The 15,000-nt window shown below is 39.8% G+C and overlaps 2 protein-coding genes across 2 annotated transcripts in view; one reads left to right on the plus strand and one right to left on the minus strand.

Moving 5' to 3' along the window:
- The window catches only part of ppp3r1b (protein phosphatase 3 (formerly 2B), regulatory s1ubunit B, alpha isoform, b), a 26,095-nt gene that overhangs the window by 6,450 nt on the left and 4,645 nt on the right, over window positions 1–15,000 (minus strand). The window contains exon 2 of the mRNA XM_080029267.1: window positions 13,496–13,535. Coding sequence (XP_079885393.1) covers window positions 13,496–13,535 — 40 coding nt within the window. The remainder of the gene's footprint in view (window positions 1–13,495; window positions 13,536–15,000) is intronic.
- Window positions 2,235–9,921, plus strand: LOC307252055 (E3 ubiquitin-protein ligase TRIM39-like; the record flags this gene model as incomplete). Its single annotated transcript, XM_080029604.1, has 3 exons — window positions 2,235–2,348; window positions 4,547–5,604; window positions 9,301–9,921. Exons 2-3 carry the CDS (start codon window positions 4,549–4,551, stop codon window positions 9,919–9,921), a joined length of 1,677 nt encoding a protein of 558 aa, XP_079885730.1. The 5' UTR covers window positions 2,235–2,348; window positions 4,547–4,548.

Here is a 15,000-nt window from a genome sequence, read left to right on the forward strand (position 1 = left end):
GGGGGAGGGAGGGAGAGAGAGGGAGAGGGAGGGAGAGAGGGAGGGAGGGAGGGAGGGAGGGAAGGAGAGGGAGAGGGAGGGAGGGAGAGAGGGAGGGAGAGAGAGAGAGAGAGAAAGAGTTAATTCTAGGGGTGGGTAAAAATATCGATTCTCCGATGCATTGCGATTCTCTCTCGAACGATTCCGAATCGATTCATAAAAGTTAAAAATCGATTCATTAAAAAAAAATATATATATATAACTAGTATTTAATATTAGTATTTCCTGCGCCACTGCGCATGCAAACCACACAAGTGTGAGTTGTTAAAAGTGGCGACAAAAGGGCAGAGAGCAGCAAACCCATATGACCTGCACTGGCTTTGTGTCTGTTTACGTTTTTGTATGAGAGCTGAATTCCAATACAGCACTTTTGTACACCTTATACTGGTATTGTGCTAATGTTTTATTTGTTACCAGAAATGAAGGCACCTGGTTCTTATGTGTTATTAGTGTTCAAAGATGTCATGTGAGAAAGAGAGAAATACTATACATGATTTAAATACATTACATGTAATACAGCACTGTCAATTGTGCTGATGTTATGTTACAAGAGGAGAGAGTTATACCATGGCTGTTTGTTCACAAGGCATAAAATTAAATAGATAATTATTTAAATTCAATTTTAATTATTTTACTCTTTCTTGTGTATTTCTACTTGATACTGAATCGATATCGAAGCATTTTAATCAATATCGAATCGAAATCGAATCGTGACTTAATGAATCGAAATCGAATCGAATCGTGAGATTCTTGACAATACCCAGCCCTAGTTAATTCACAGATGGAAAGAGAGCCAACAAAGATTCAGACAAATGTGTTAAATTTGTGCGAAATTTCTACCTAACCTATGATTTTTTTTTCTTCTTCTTCTTGTGATGTCACAACTGGGCAAACTGTAGGGTTAGACAGTGAGGCCATAAAACACTCTTTCTGCCTTTTCTCAGGCTAGGATGAACCGATTTCTAAAGTTGTTGCACATTTATACTACATAGGATCTCAGAGTTCAATACACCTTCATATTCCAACTGGTGAAGTAGGTCTTTAAGGTTTTTTAAAGTGTACAAAATGACAAAGACGGCAAATGGAATACAGTGAAGGCCAGGATGAGACAGAAACCCCAGTGGGCTAATTTGAAGCCTCCACCTAAATAATTTGAAAATTTAATTTATGTTACACAGAACAAAAACAAAACAAAACAAAGAAAATTGATACTCAACTCACAAAAATACATACATAACTTCAGGATACACAACCGTTTAAACAACCATTGTCCATCTTTTATCGTATCTAGTTCCTATGAAAAGTATTTTGACGTACAAACTACCACCAAACTAACCTGTGTTTCTGTCCCTACCGGCCATAGTTCCCTCTCAGTAGCTGCTCTCTGTCTGCACTAAACTCAGGGTGAAGTGTGTGTGTGTGTGTGTGTGTGTGTGTGTGTGTGTGTGTGTGTGTGTGTGTGTGTGTGTGTGTGTGTGTGTGTGTGTGTGTGTCTGTATTTGTGCTACGGGACCTCCTAGTGCTGTGGTCTAAAGCCTGGGTCATGTGACAGCTCTTTCAACACCAATCACTTTGCTGATAACCATGATGCAGCTAGACACAGTGGAGGGGGGGGTGTGTGTGTGTGCGCGCGTGTGTGTGTGTGTGCGTGTGTGTGGCACTATTGTGTTGGTAACCCAGTAGGTCAATGGAGATCACTTACACTTTCCTTTTATAATAATCGGAAATCTAAAAAAAAAAAAAAAAGTGTCCCAAGGATATACAGATATCACAGAGCACACTGCTACCAGGCCATTGTTGACTACAATACATTTAGACTATTAACTGTCGGCTAAAAGCGGAATTAAAAGAAATTAAGATTACTAACAACTTTACAAAGATCTAAAAATTAAACCCATTAAATCTATATCACCCATCCGGATAAAATCTCATGTTACAACAACTAGAGATGGGTGGGGGTGGGGGGGGGGGGTTCTAATGTATGTATCTAACTGTATCTGCATTGCATTCTGTACAAACCCTTAAAATACCAACAAAAAAAACAAGATATTGGACTGATCCAAAAATATGGGGTGCTGAGTTCACCAACTAACTGATGTTGTAACACAGAACAACCACTAGATGGGGCACTGCACCAATACACCGGACAGAGGAGAGGCTTCAACGTCACACTCCAGAAATGAAACTTAAGGTTTTGTCAGAGTCAGATACGCAGCAGTCGAGACCAGTTTGTTTCTCTCTAAAAGCAAATTCAAACTGAGTACATTGGGTCTTCCTCAACAACACAGTAAAGTCTCTACCAAACACTGGTGAGTACAGCTGATACTATTTACAGTTTAAACAGATATGATTCACTGAAGACTCATAATAAACTGTGGCTGTTTGTCCACAGGCCCACTAGACAGTATCTCACTTTAAGAGCTTTAAACAGTCTCTCTGTCTTTAGTAATGTATCACTGAATCTCTGTGGTTTCGAGGTATTACTTTAACATGTTCAACACATTGTTTTTTTCTAAGTTTCCTGGTTATATTTCTGTTAAGCCATCACTCCATACTGCAGTCCATTTCCTGTAGCTGTTTCACAATAAAAGCTTTTTAACAAAGGATCAGCAGGAGGCTTTTAATGTGAAGCATATAGTATTTTTCCCCACCCCATAATTTGTCGTTATTTTATCTCATATTTTCAGGCAACAGACTTTTTTTGTTTGGAAGGGTCATGTTCATTTAAATAGATGAAATCTTTTAATATATTGTTGGGGTACATGGGGTAAATATTGTTTCACTATTGGTGTTTTAAAAAGATTAGAACTTGAATAAAAATCCCTTTTTGTGAAACAAACAAACTATTATGCTTCAGCTATCATTCAAATGTTTTCATTTTTGAAAAGAATCAAACTTTTAGATCTATTTTGGTAATCTAAACATTAGTGTGTTTCCAAAGTACAAACTAAGCCCCAGGGCTCTGGGTGGGGCATTCTATATGGCAGCAGTTGGCATGACTATTGAGAAATGGTGTTGTTAAGACCAGTTGGACCAGCAAGTTACAGGCCTCAACCAGTACACCTGGTTTATTATCAACAGCAACATCAGACATTTATCACTTTGCAACTTTCAGTGTTAAGAAGGAACAATCCTGCTTGTATTCTGACATAAACTAGTTGACTTAATTTTAGCGCCGACTCCCACTAGTATGACATTTAATTTGAGTCACTTCAACTCCTGAGAGAACAGTGAACGATTTAAGTTTTTGAATAACGGGGACTTGTATCGGACCACTACTCAGTTTCAACCAATATGCTTAGTTCAGGTATTGGAAATTATCAGGGAGAAAAAGTTGGATCAGTGACTCCCAAACTGAGCTCAGTTCTTTTAATTTCCAAATAAAAATTCACTGGACAATTTAGTTCACAATAATGACAAGAATAATTTCAACATTATAGGGGAGACCGGGGCTAGTAGGCAGCTAGTAGGCACACTTTTTACTCGAGTGAGAATTTCTCATCACCTAAACATCTTTCAATAGTCATTCCTACATTAAATTGAAGCTTAAGGTGTTGTCTTGAAATGTGTACCCCTCACCTTTTCTAACGTATTGTAATAAAGAAGAAATTTACCATCAAAGAAACTCTTAACACATTGTGACAACCAACCCCATCAAGGAGTCTGTTGTCACACTATGGGGTTGTTTGTCACAATGTTATCTTAATGGGAATAATCTTAAAAAGAAGGCAAGAAAGCAGAACTACATTTGAAAGTTTAATAGCATTGTCAAGTTGACAAATAGGCCTACACAACTTACTGTTTCTTCTTCTCTGGGGTGGAGTGCACTGGGGTGCAATGGCCTTGGCAGCTGGTCTAGTTTGGGATGCACTTGGTTGTTTTGATTTTGTTGCCCTTTTTTTCTTTTGCATGCTAGCTGCCTTTTCCTGCTCTATTCTTTCCTTCTCTGGGGTGTCAGTGAGGATACAACTTAACATTTTATTTCGTTATTGGGTTCCTTTTCTGGCTACAGCCTTTGGATAACATGTGACAACCTACCCCCTAAAAAAAGTGACGACCATCCCCAACTTGAATTTCTTGCTAACATCAAGGCTTACAACCATCCAACAACTAGTTAGCTCGCTAACCACAATCTTAACTATAGCTTTCCCTTCACAATTGTTAAGGGTAACAAGTGTTTTGTTATAAACCCATTGTGTAAAAGCCTAGAAGAAAAATACTGAGGAGCTAAATATTTTCAATTGGACATGAAAAACACAAACAGTCCTCTCACCTCAAATTCAGCAGTCTAACTCCAAGGAAGACTATGTAGGTGACTTCTGATTCCAATTCTGGATATTTACATAACAAAATTTCAAAGACAGCGCCTTCTGGTTCCGAGATATAACGATTGTGACAACCAACCCGTGTGACATATAACCCCCCGTTCTCCCCTACTCAAGAAATCATACAGTATGTCAATTAAATAATCAGTCTGCAATTCAAATATGTTTGCTCTCTTTAATAGATATGGCTACTGCAAACTATCTGAGATCTGAAGATCAGTTCCTGTGCTCCATCTGTCTGGATGTCTTCACTGATCCTGTCAGCACATCATGTGGACACAACTTCTGCAAAGCCTGCATCACTGAACACTGGGATAGAAATCACCAGTACCTCTGTCCGATGTGTAAAAAGGTTTTTACCACAAGACCTGAACTGCAAGTAAATACTTTGCTCTCTGAGATGGTTGGTCAGTTCAGAGCGTCAGCTCAACAGGAAGCCAGCAGCAGCTCAGAGCAACAAGCTGCAGAACCAGGAGAAGTTCCCTGTGACGTCTGCACTGGAACCAAACTGAAGGCCCTGAAGTCCTGCCTGGATTGTCTGGTCTCCTACTGTGAGACTCACCTGGAGCCTCATCTGACGGCTTCACGTCTGAAGAGACATCAGCTGATCGACCCTGTGGAGAACCTGGAAGGCAGAATGTGTGTGAAGCACGATAAACCTCTGGAGCTGTTCTGTAAGACAGACCAGACATGCGTCTGCCTCCTCTGCCCCATTTTAGACCACAAGACTCATGAGTTTGTTCCTCTGAGAGAAGAATATGAAGAACAGAAGGCGGAGCTGGGGAAGACAGAGGCTGAACTTCAGCAGATGATCCAGAAGAGACGACTGAAGATTCAGGAGATCGAACAGTCGGTCGACCTCGGTAAAGAAGATGCAGACAGAGAGAAAGCAGAAGGTGTTGAGGTCTTCACTTCTCTGAAGGAGTCTGTTGAGAAAGGCCTGAATGAGTTCATCAACACGATCGAAGAGAAACAGAAAACAACAGAAAAACAGGCCGAAGATTTCATCAAAGAGCTGGAAGAAGAAATCTCTGATCTGAAGAAGAGAAGGACTGAGGTGGAACATCTCTCTCAGTCTGAAGACCAAATCCATCTTCTCCAGAGTGTCCAGTCCCTGAAAGCTGCTCCAGCCACCAGGGACTGGACAGAGGTCAGCGTCTGTCCACCATCATATGAGGGGACTGTGGTGAAAGCTTTGGCTCAGCTGGAGGAGACACTCAGTGAAGAGATCAAGAAGCTGTCTGAAGCTGAAAAGAGTATAGAGCTCAATATGGTCCAGCAGTTTCCACAACCCTGTGTTTACCCGGATGCCTGCCAGCCTATATTCGATATAGCGTATGATATATACGAGGAGGAGTTGGAGATGGAGGAGCTGGGGATGGAGGAGGAATTGGACTGGTTGGCATAAAACTGCCATAAGACTGTCATAACCATGATATGACACCTGTCATGACCATTATGAATAGTTATGACTGTTGACATAAAGTGTCATTTGGTCAATTATGTCACGTTTATTGCAACATTGACATTGTATGAGATGTCTTTGTTATGACAACCTGATATAAACTAAGACAAAATAACTTGTCGATGTCTTGGTAATGTCGACTTGCCTGGGCAAAACTTAGAAAGTTAAAGTTGCTACGTCACCGTGGCAACACAACCAATCTTTATCAACAGCTGAGACAGCGCAGAAAAACGCATGACAGTTTGATGGCCCAGGCAAGTTTTAGTAGAAGTGCCACACTGCTACTGCCTTTGACATTTTGAGAAAAGCATTCATTTATTTTCAAGGGGGCATTTTTTTTATTAATTTACTACTACTATCAACAAATATTAGAATTTTAAATAAAAAAAATTTTAGGAAGTGTTTCAATAGTCTAGTTTCAAGGTGAGCTGATCCAGATTATTCCAGAAATGCGTACTATAGACTAGATACTATTTAATATAGACAGGAAGTACCTGTCTATATTAAATATTAGGTTTTATTGTATTTTAATGTTTTAACTGAAATCCATGTGTTTTTCTTCAATAGATAAAAGAAATCGAATTACATTTTTTTTTTTTTACATTTCATGTGCTAAAAGAACATATTGCTCAATATTTCAGTATCGTCATGAATCTTTATTTAATATCAAGGCCTGTTGCATGCCTGCAGTGTCTACAGAATACAGTATGTGTCCTTCAACAAGATTCTCTATTTAACCACGTAAAAATCATTTAGATTAAAATGTCCCAAGAATGACCTGGCCAAGAAAGAAGCACTAGGATGATGTCTACGATGTACTATGTCATTATACATTAATGAAGAGAGTTAAACAAACAGAATTGTTCTATTGTTTCTGAAAATGTTTTTGTTCGATTACCAGTCCATTTGGCAAATTTCATATTTTTGTGAATACTGTTAAGATGTTAAAGTCAACAGAAACTGTAAATATGAGGGGAAAATAAAAAACTGAAAAAATAAACATGTTGTTGAACACAAGGCCTGAGTTTCATTGTTTTCAGCACTAAACACTGAACAGAAAAACATGATTTACAAGTTAGCTGTGTTTCGCCATCAACAATGAAAACTACTAAGAGATCATTTAATTCAGAAAGATTAAATAATAATTCAGTGAAACCATGATTAGTGTGAAAACGGGTTTCATTTCAGGAAATATATTTTCTCTTAAAAGACTCATCCAACAGCAACTGATTTGTAATACAGAAAAGCCTTAATTAATAACTGTGAGCACTTCTTAAGACCTGACAGCCTTCCTCATGTCTGAGCACTCTCCATGACTCCCTGCTACACTGCAGTATTAACAACAGGCCTCTGTGTCGACCACTAACTGCTGTAATGACACATAACAACCACTAGACGGGTCACTACACCAAGGGAACCATGCAAGTCTAATGCAACTATAGGTCCTATGTGTACATGAGTGTGTATTTAGGTCCTGTGTGTGTACATGAAAAACAGACTAACAGGTGGAATATTGAATTTCCCTATGGTCATACGTTTAAAAAAAAAGGAAATAAATCAAGAGAAAAATCTGGTGTGTCACAAAAGCTGTAAATCAGAGGGAGGAACCATGTAACAGAGCTGCAGTAAAAGGCGGAGCTACACGGGACAGAGGAGAGGCGTCAACTTCACACTCCAAACACTTTAACTGTTTGTCAGAGGCAGAAAGGCAGCTGTCGAGACCAGTTTGTTTCTCTCCAAAAAGAAAATTTCAAACTGAGTTCAATTCGTTCTCAACTACACAGCAGAGCCAAACTCTGGTGAGTACAGCTGATAATATTTACCGTTTCAACAACCAGGATTAACTCAAAACTTAAATACAACTGTGACGGTTTTTCAACAGCCCCACTGGACTCATTGGGGCTCTTAAAGGGACAGATCAGTATTTTTCAAGTGGGGTTATACGAGGTACTACTTTGCATAGTAAGTCTGTTACCTTATGGAAATGGCAAATCAGCAGTGAAACAATCCTACATTCAGTGTAAATTTGATAGTAAATGTTTTAGGTAAGCATATTGTACAGTGTCTATATAAAGTTATCATGTCATTTTATAATACTACATTTTGTTTGTCCTACAGCCTGAAATGAACATAAATATCCACATGTTTCCAGTATTATTTACACAGATGTCCTCACAAAATCTCGTAAATTAATGGAAAATTTAAAACTAAAATGGCAGGGTTGGAAAAGTGTCTAAACATTCTGAGGTGTAAGCAATCACCTTCCAGATCACACACCACGTTAATTGGTCTCCAGCTGAAAGGTTTGAGTGTTTTTGACTTGTTCAGAATAAAAAATATTATATAAAAATTAAATATTTTTGTTAAGTTTAAAAAAGATGCATATCATATTGTAAATCATTGCTAATACTCAGCCTAACGAGCTTTGTTGACAGTGATATTCTTTCATACATGTTGTCCTACAGGACCTGTACACATTCTGTGCTGTTGATTTAAAACTGTAGTTAAAACTAGTAATCAAATGTTTTTCTTTTCTTTCACAATACATGTGTAGATATGGCTGCTGTCAGGTGTCTGCTATCAGAAGACCAGTTCCTGTGCTACATCTGTGCGGATGTGTTCACTGATCCTGTCACCACATCATGTGGACACAACTTCTGCAAAGCCTGCATCACTGAACACTGGGATGCTAATGAAACGTACCTCTGTCCGCTGTGTATAAAGGTTTTTACCACCAGACCTGTGCTACATGTTAACACCTTCATCTCTGAGATAGTTGATCAGTTCAGAGAGTCAGCTCAATCGGAAGCCATCAGCAGCAGCAGCAGCAGCAGCTCAGCAAACCTCAAAGAACGTCTACCGGAGAACGGGCACGGTATGGTTAATGTAGTGTTTGCGCAATAGTATTGCAGATTGTCGGTAGAAGATTCCATTGCCAATGTGCACAGCCCTATTGCTTGTACCTAATGTGTCTGCATGCTCTGCTCTGTTTCAGACCACAAGACAAAATATGTTGTTCCTCAGAGAGAAGAATATGACGAAAACGAGGCCGAGCTGGGGAAGACAGAGGCTGAAATCCAGCAGATGATCCAGAAGAGACGACTGAAGATTCAGGAGATCGAGTACTCTGTTGACCTCGGGAAAGAAGATGCAGAGAAAAAGAAAGCAGAAGGTTTTGAGGTCTTCACTTCTCTGAAGGAGTCTGTTGAGAAAGGCCTGATTGAGTTCATCAACAAGATCGACGAGAAGCAAGAAACAACTGAAAAACAGGCCGAAGATTTCATCAAAGTGTTGGAAGAAGAAATCAACGAGCTGATGAAGATTATGGCAGATGTGACGGATCTGTTTGACTCTGAAGACCAACTCGATCTTCTGCAGTCCCTGAAAGCTGCTCATTCCACCAACGACTGGACCGAGGTCAAGGTCCGTCCACCGTCATACGAGGGGACTGTGGTGAAAGCTGTGGGTCAGCTGGACGAGGCGCTCAATAAAGAGATGAAGATGATGTTTGAAGCAGAGCTGAAGAGGGTCCAGCAGTTTGCAGTGGATGTGACTCTCGATCCCGATACAGCACATGCTGATCTCGTCCTTTCTAGTGACGGCAAAAAAGTGAATGATAGTGATTTCAAGAAGTTTGTTATGGACAACCCAAAAAGGTTTTCCGATTGTCCTTGTGCCTTAGGAAAGCAGAGTTTCTCCTCGGGCAAATTCTACTTTGAGGTTCAGGTCAAAGGAAAGACCAAGTGGACTATAGGAGTGGTCAGAGAGTCGATCAACCGGAGAGAAGAAATCCCACTGAGCCCTCGGAATGGTTGCTGGACAATATGGTTGAGAAATTTCAATGAGTACAAGGGTCTTGATAACCCTCTAGTCGATCTTTCTCCAAGGTCTCGCCCTCAGAAGGTGGGGGTGTTTGTGGATTATGAGAAGGGTCTGGTCTCGTTCCATGACGTAGATACTGCAGCTCTTATCTACTCCTTCACCGGCTCCTGCTTCAACGAGAAACTCTACCCATTCTTAAATCCTTGTCTTAATGATAGAGGAAAAAATATTACACCTCTGAAAATTTGTCCTGTCAATCAAACTGAGTAGAATTATAAAGTCTTATTTCATGTATTATTAGTTATTTTTCATTTATTTTTAAAGTTTTAGTTAAAGTGCTGCATATAAACAATCACAGAAAACTGAAACAGAAAAAGACCCAACGAATAATTTTGGCGTTGAAGGTCAGAAGGTTCTGTTGTGTATGTGAATGTATCTTTTGATTGTGATATACGAATATTACAAACTTTGCACATTGTTTTCTTCTACTAAACAGGATAAATACAGTCAGCAAGAATATTTATAGTAAAGAGAATGGAAGAGAGGTTATGGGTAGCGATGTGGGGGTCGCATTAATCTAGAGTGCTTGCATCAATCTAGGGTGTTTGCATCAAATGTATCTGCTTGAAAACGGCAGGCGAAAAAGGCTGCAGCGACATCAGTTGCAGAAGCCAAATCCAGGGTGTGGGAGGAGTTTGGAAAGGCCATGGTTAATGACTTATGGGCAGCCTAAAATATGTTCTGGAAAAATAATTTGGCAACTATGGAACGCCCGGGCTGTTCACAGCAATGGTGGGGCAATTCTGACCTAGACTGGGAATGTTGTTGAGGGGTGTAAAGGAGCACTTTTAGGAACTTGTTCATGAGGTCACAAAGAATCAATGGAAATATCCTGGTAGTAGGGTGCCAGGAGTGGAGGAGATGTGTCTAGAAATGCGGAAGGCCCTGGGAGTTAGGGTTAGGGTTAGGCCTGGGAACACCAAGGGATGCCCCAGGGGTAAGGGGTGTGTTAGAAAGTGTATGGATGGATGATCTTGTCAACCCAGCATCTATGCAAAATGTACTTAATATTTTTTTAAATTTGATGTGCACGGAAAAACATATTTCTGAATATTTCATTGTGTAGAAATTCAATACAGAATGTGTCAATGTTATACTGGGCGGGCATGAAACAATAATAAATGTTTGTGATAGAAAAGTTGTCAATTACTGGTCACTTTGTTTTGTGACTACTGATACGAAGACTTATGAGTTATATCCGTATGGTGTCTTAAGGTTGATGGTCCAATAGTAGAAGAGATAATATGTTTGATGTGTTTTTTCTGTTCACCTGCCCAGGTTATCTGGTACTAAGCATCATTTATCATTGTTTGAGTTGAATGTATTTTCTAGTTCAAAAAATATATATAAAGATTAACACTTAAAGACATTTGTAATTAAGTGATTGTGTGGAAAAAATGGAAAATAAAAAACTAGGCTGATACTGTAATTTGTAGAAAAGCTTTAAAACGCAAGGCAAGAGTGAGCAGGGACTCTAGCACCTTTCACTGAACATAAAAGCCTGCTGCATACAGAAGATGTATTTCGTTACTGAGTTGTAATCCTAAAGAATTTCTGATTATTTTAAACGTGTTACTGGTGGTAACAGCAAGTGGGGTTTCATACAGAAGCAATCGATCGTTTAGCAACTGCTTAGTCAGAACTACAACAGAAGAGAAGCTGCAGCAAAAATAGACCAGGAGCATAGAAATAGCAAGGCAGATAAAAGAGTGAGTCGCTCTGCCCGTGCATCCAGGAGACAGTCCCTGTGTTTCCAATCCCCATACTTCCCTACTATTATTATTATTATTAGTATGCCAGAAAAAGATTTAGGATGTCCCAATACATGTACTTCAATTGTAGTATGCTGAAAATACATAAATGCTCAATAACTCCAATAGCATTTTGGAGTATTCGTCTTTATTCTTGACATTTCTTGACATAATGAAAAAAAATAATCTTCCTTATCTGATTTTTGTTCTCGTCTGTGGCCCTAAAACTCTTCTGTACTTTAGTATGTAGTGTAGTAAAAAGAAAAAGTATGAGATTTGGAACGCAGGGAGTGGTTTGTTTTCAGCAGCATAAAGGGAGCCGAATGTGACACAACCATGTCAGGTGGATATTTGGGGAACTAATGACCATATAGTGTCTTTGATAAAGACATTCAACCGGAACTTACTTGCAGAAGTCACGTCAACTGAACATTTAACATCATTGATAGAATACTTTAAATTAAATCTGAGGGATGACCATCATTTTGACAGATTAAAATATCTGGGCTATTCCACTCATTTTGATTCAAGATTCAAGAGGTGTATTTATCATATGCACATTAACAATTACAGCAGCAGTCATTGACAATGAAATTCTTAAGTCTCAGGCTCCTCTCAACAATGCAATATAGTAGAAAAAAAACACAAGTGAAGAGAGCAACATCCCAGAAAACAAAAAAAGTAGTGCCAGGATTAAGTGACATGCCTGCCAGTTGGTGGTGGGTGTGCCACATATTGATATATTGTCCAAAATTGTCTTGGATCTCATGTGCTGGACCAAAATGTCTAGCTGGATCAGATTACTAAACTGCGGCTCAAGTGGTAATCCAAGTCTCCAGCGTGTCCAAGTAGAGCAGGATTTTTTAAGCCTTCAAAACCAGATCAAAACACAAACAAGAAGTGGCCTATTCGAGGCAAAAACGTAATCATAATCTCCTCTGAAGCAGTATCCCTTTATAGGTTTGATTACGTGCAAGCTAGCCCTGATATAAAGTGGTGTCTCCGGGCCCCTAGTCTTTTTTTGACACCTTTTTAACAACTCGTTAGGACTCAAAGCTTTTAAACCTCTCAGCAAACACTCCAGATGCCAGTAGAAGTAATTTATGATCCACAAGTTCAGCTTACACTACCATCTTCCTAGGGAGGGGGGGGGCGGAGAGGGGGGGGCGGGGGGGTGTAACTCTAAAAGTAGATCCAGAGATATTACAGTCATTATTTTCATATCAAGCAACAAGGTTCCTCTCTTGAGTTTAGGGTGGGGGGAAGGGGAGGGGAGGGGGGTGTCGGGCTAAGGCAACTAATTAAAACTGGGATATTACCAAGACTAAAAATAAAGGAGGTTTTCCCTGCAGCCCTGAAACTGACCTTTACACAGCGATGAGGCATTTTTAGCCCTACAGCGATTGAGAGTCTGGCTCAGAAGCAAGGTGTCGCATGTCAACGTCACATCCACATTTATTTCAAATATAAATGAATGTCGATTTCATTAAAAGTCAATGTCAAACGAGTTGACACAAAGTTGATTAAGCCCGTCAGCTCCACACAACTCTCCCTGTATTTCTCAGTATGGCAGCGTTTACAAACTGGTGCCGCCCTTGGTGCAGGAGCTCAAAAATGGTGCAGGAGCTCAGAAAAATTCAGTTGTTGATTCTACTGCTAAGAGAAAAAACCTGGACGTATAACAGAAGGTACAAAATCCATGAGCCATCACTGAAGGCTTTACCTCATGTAGATGCACAGACAGTGTTGTTGTAAAGACTCAGAATCCCTCATGGGGGCGACAGAAGTTACGCAGTATAGCTTTAACTCAAATATGAATACTTCTGTTGGTGGGAACAAATATCAAAACCAGTCAGATGACACTTGGTTATATTCTTTTTTGTGTGAAGTTTTTTTTACAGCTGATTTAACAATACTATGCACTGATGCATTTTTTACTGATTTGTTTTATCACACAAGAAGCAAAAGTAAGTTGGTGACGGTGTATTGTCTGACACCAAACATGTGATAGGTTGAAATGTAAAGAGACTTACAGTGCGAGCACATGTCCAGGGCGTAGCTGGCTTCATTTCCCTGGAACAGAGAAAAAGAAAGACAATGAAACAGATTTCATTAAAACGTTTTTTAAAAAGGACAACTGTAGAAACATGGCGGCCTCAGCGCCCCACTGCCATGTAGATATAAAAGGCTAGTTCTAAGGAAATAAAACTGTTTATTTTCAAGTTAATAAACACTTATTTAAACATATAATACTGATTATTATATTCCATTTCTCTACCAAGTCTGTTCTGAAACATGCCAATAAATTCTACACACTGCAGCTTTAATGAGAAACAAACTCAAAACATGAAACAAAAAGGATTAACTGGACTAGTCTCTGTCTCCATTCTTGGCTTATTGTTGCCGTTGTTCAATAATAATAATATTAAATATTTCTTTACAATAAATACTAGGAAATTCTACACACTGCCTCTTTAATGAAAAACATTTCAAATGTGAAACAAATAGGTTAAACTGGACTCCTGTGTGTCTCTGTTCTTGGCTAATAGTTGGCGTTGTTCATTATGCATGAGCGACAGAATGATCCCGGCTCTGAAAACGAGGCCAATCCTCTCTCCTCTCTGGAGGACTTGAACCAGGCTGTTTGAAACCAGGCTGCAGTAAAGGAATACTTCACCCAAACGTAACCGGCGTTCTATTATTATAAAATCACTATTAATGAAGTCTTCCCTCAGTCTTCCCTTGGCCCAGCGGTCCTTTTAATCCTAACCCTACATTTTTAATAGTGTGATGTCACGAATGGGAAAATGTAGGGTTAGACAGCGAGACCATAAAACACTCTTTCTGCCTTTTCTCAGGCTAGGATGAACCGATTTCTAAAATATGAAATTAATGTAAATTTTAAAAAAAAACTCTGACTTCTATCATATTAAACTCCTTTGGCAGGGCTGCTGCAAACCTCTTAAATCTTGTAGAGAGGCACAGCCATACATACAAAGTAAACAAGTGGATCAACAAAGGCCCTGGCACATTTAAGTACTGAACTTTCAGATACAAAATATGAATTACTGGTTTTACATGTCAGCTATTTTGAGGCGGGGTTTAGGCTGGATGGCGGAAGCTTTTCCACCATGGAGATATATTTCACTGCCTGGCTGCCAGAGCATAGTAAATCTAATCTCTTCTGTCTCTTGGATACTGGGACAGTCACTCATAGTTTGGGATTCCAGAGCTCAACTTAACATAGAAAGGGAGTGGTAGGATGTCCTAGAGTTTCAGGTTCCTCCTAGTAACCATGAGGTCTCTGGTGCCTCCTCCCAGTTACCATGAGGTCTCTGGTTCCTCCTCCCAGTTACCACGAGGTCTCTGGTTCCTCCTCCCAGTAACCATGAGGTCTCTAGTTCCTCCTCCCAGTAACCATGAGGTCTCTGGTTCCTCCTCCCAGTAACCATGAGGTCTCTGGTTCCTCCTCCCAGTAACCATGAGGTCTCTGGTTCCTCCTCCCAGTAACCATGAGGTCTCTGGTTCCTCCTCCCAG

Source organism: Ammodytes marinus, assembly GCF_949987685.1.
Source record: "Ammodytes marinus genome assembly, chromosome: 6".
Taxonomy (NCBI): domain Eukaryota; kingdom Metazoa; phylum Chordata; class Actinopteri; order Uranoscopiformes; family Ammodytidae; genus Ammodytes; species Ammodytes marinus.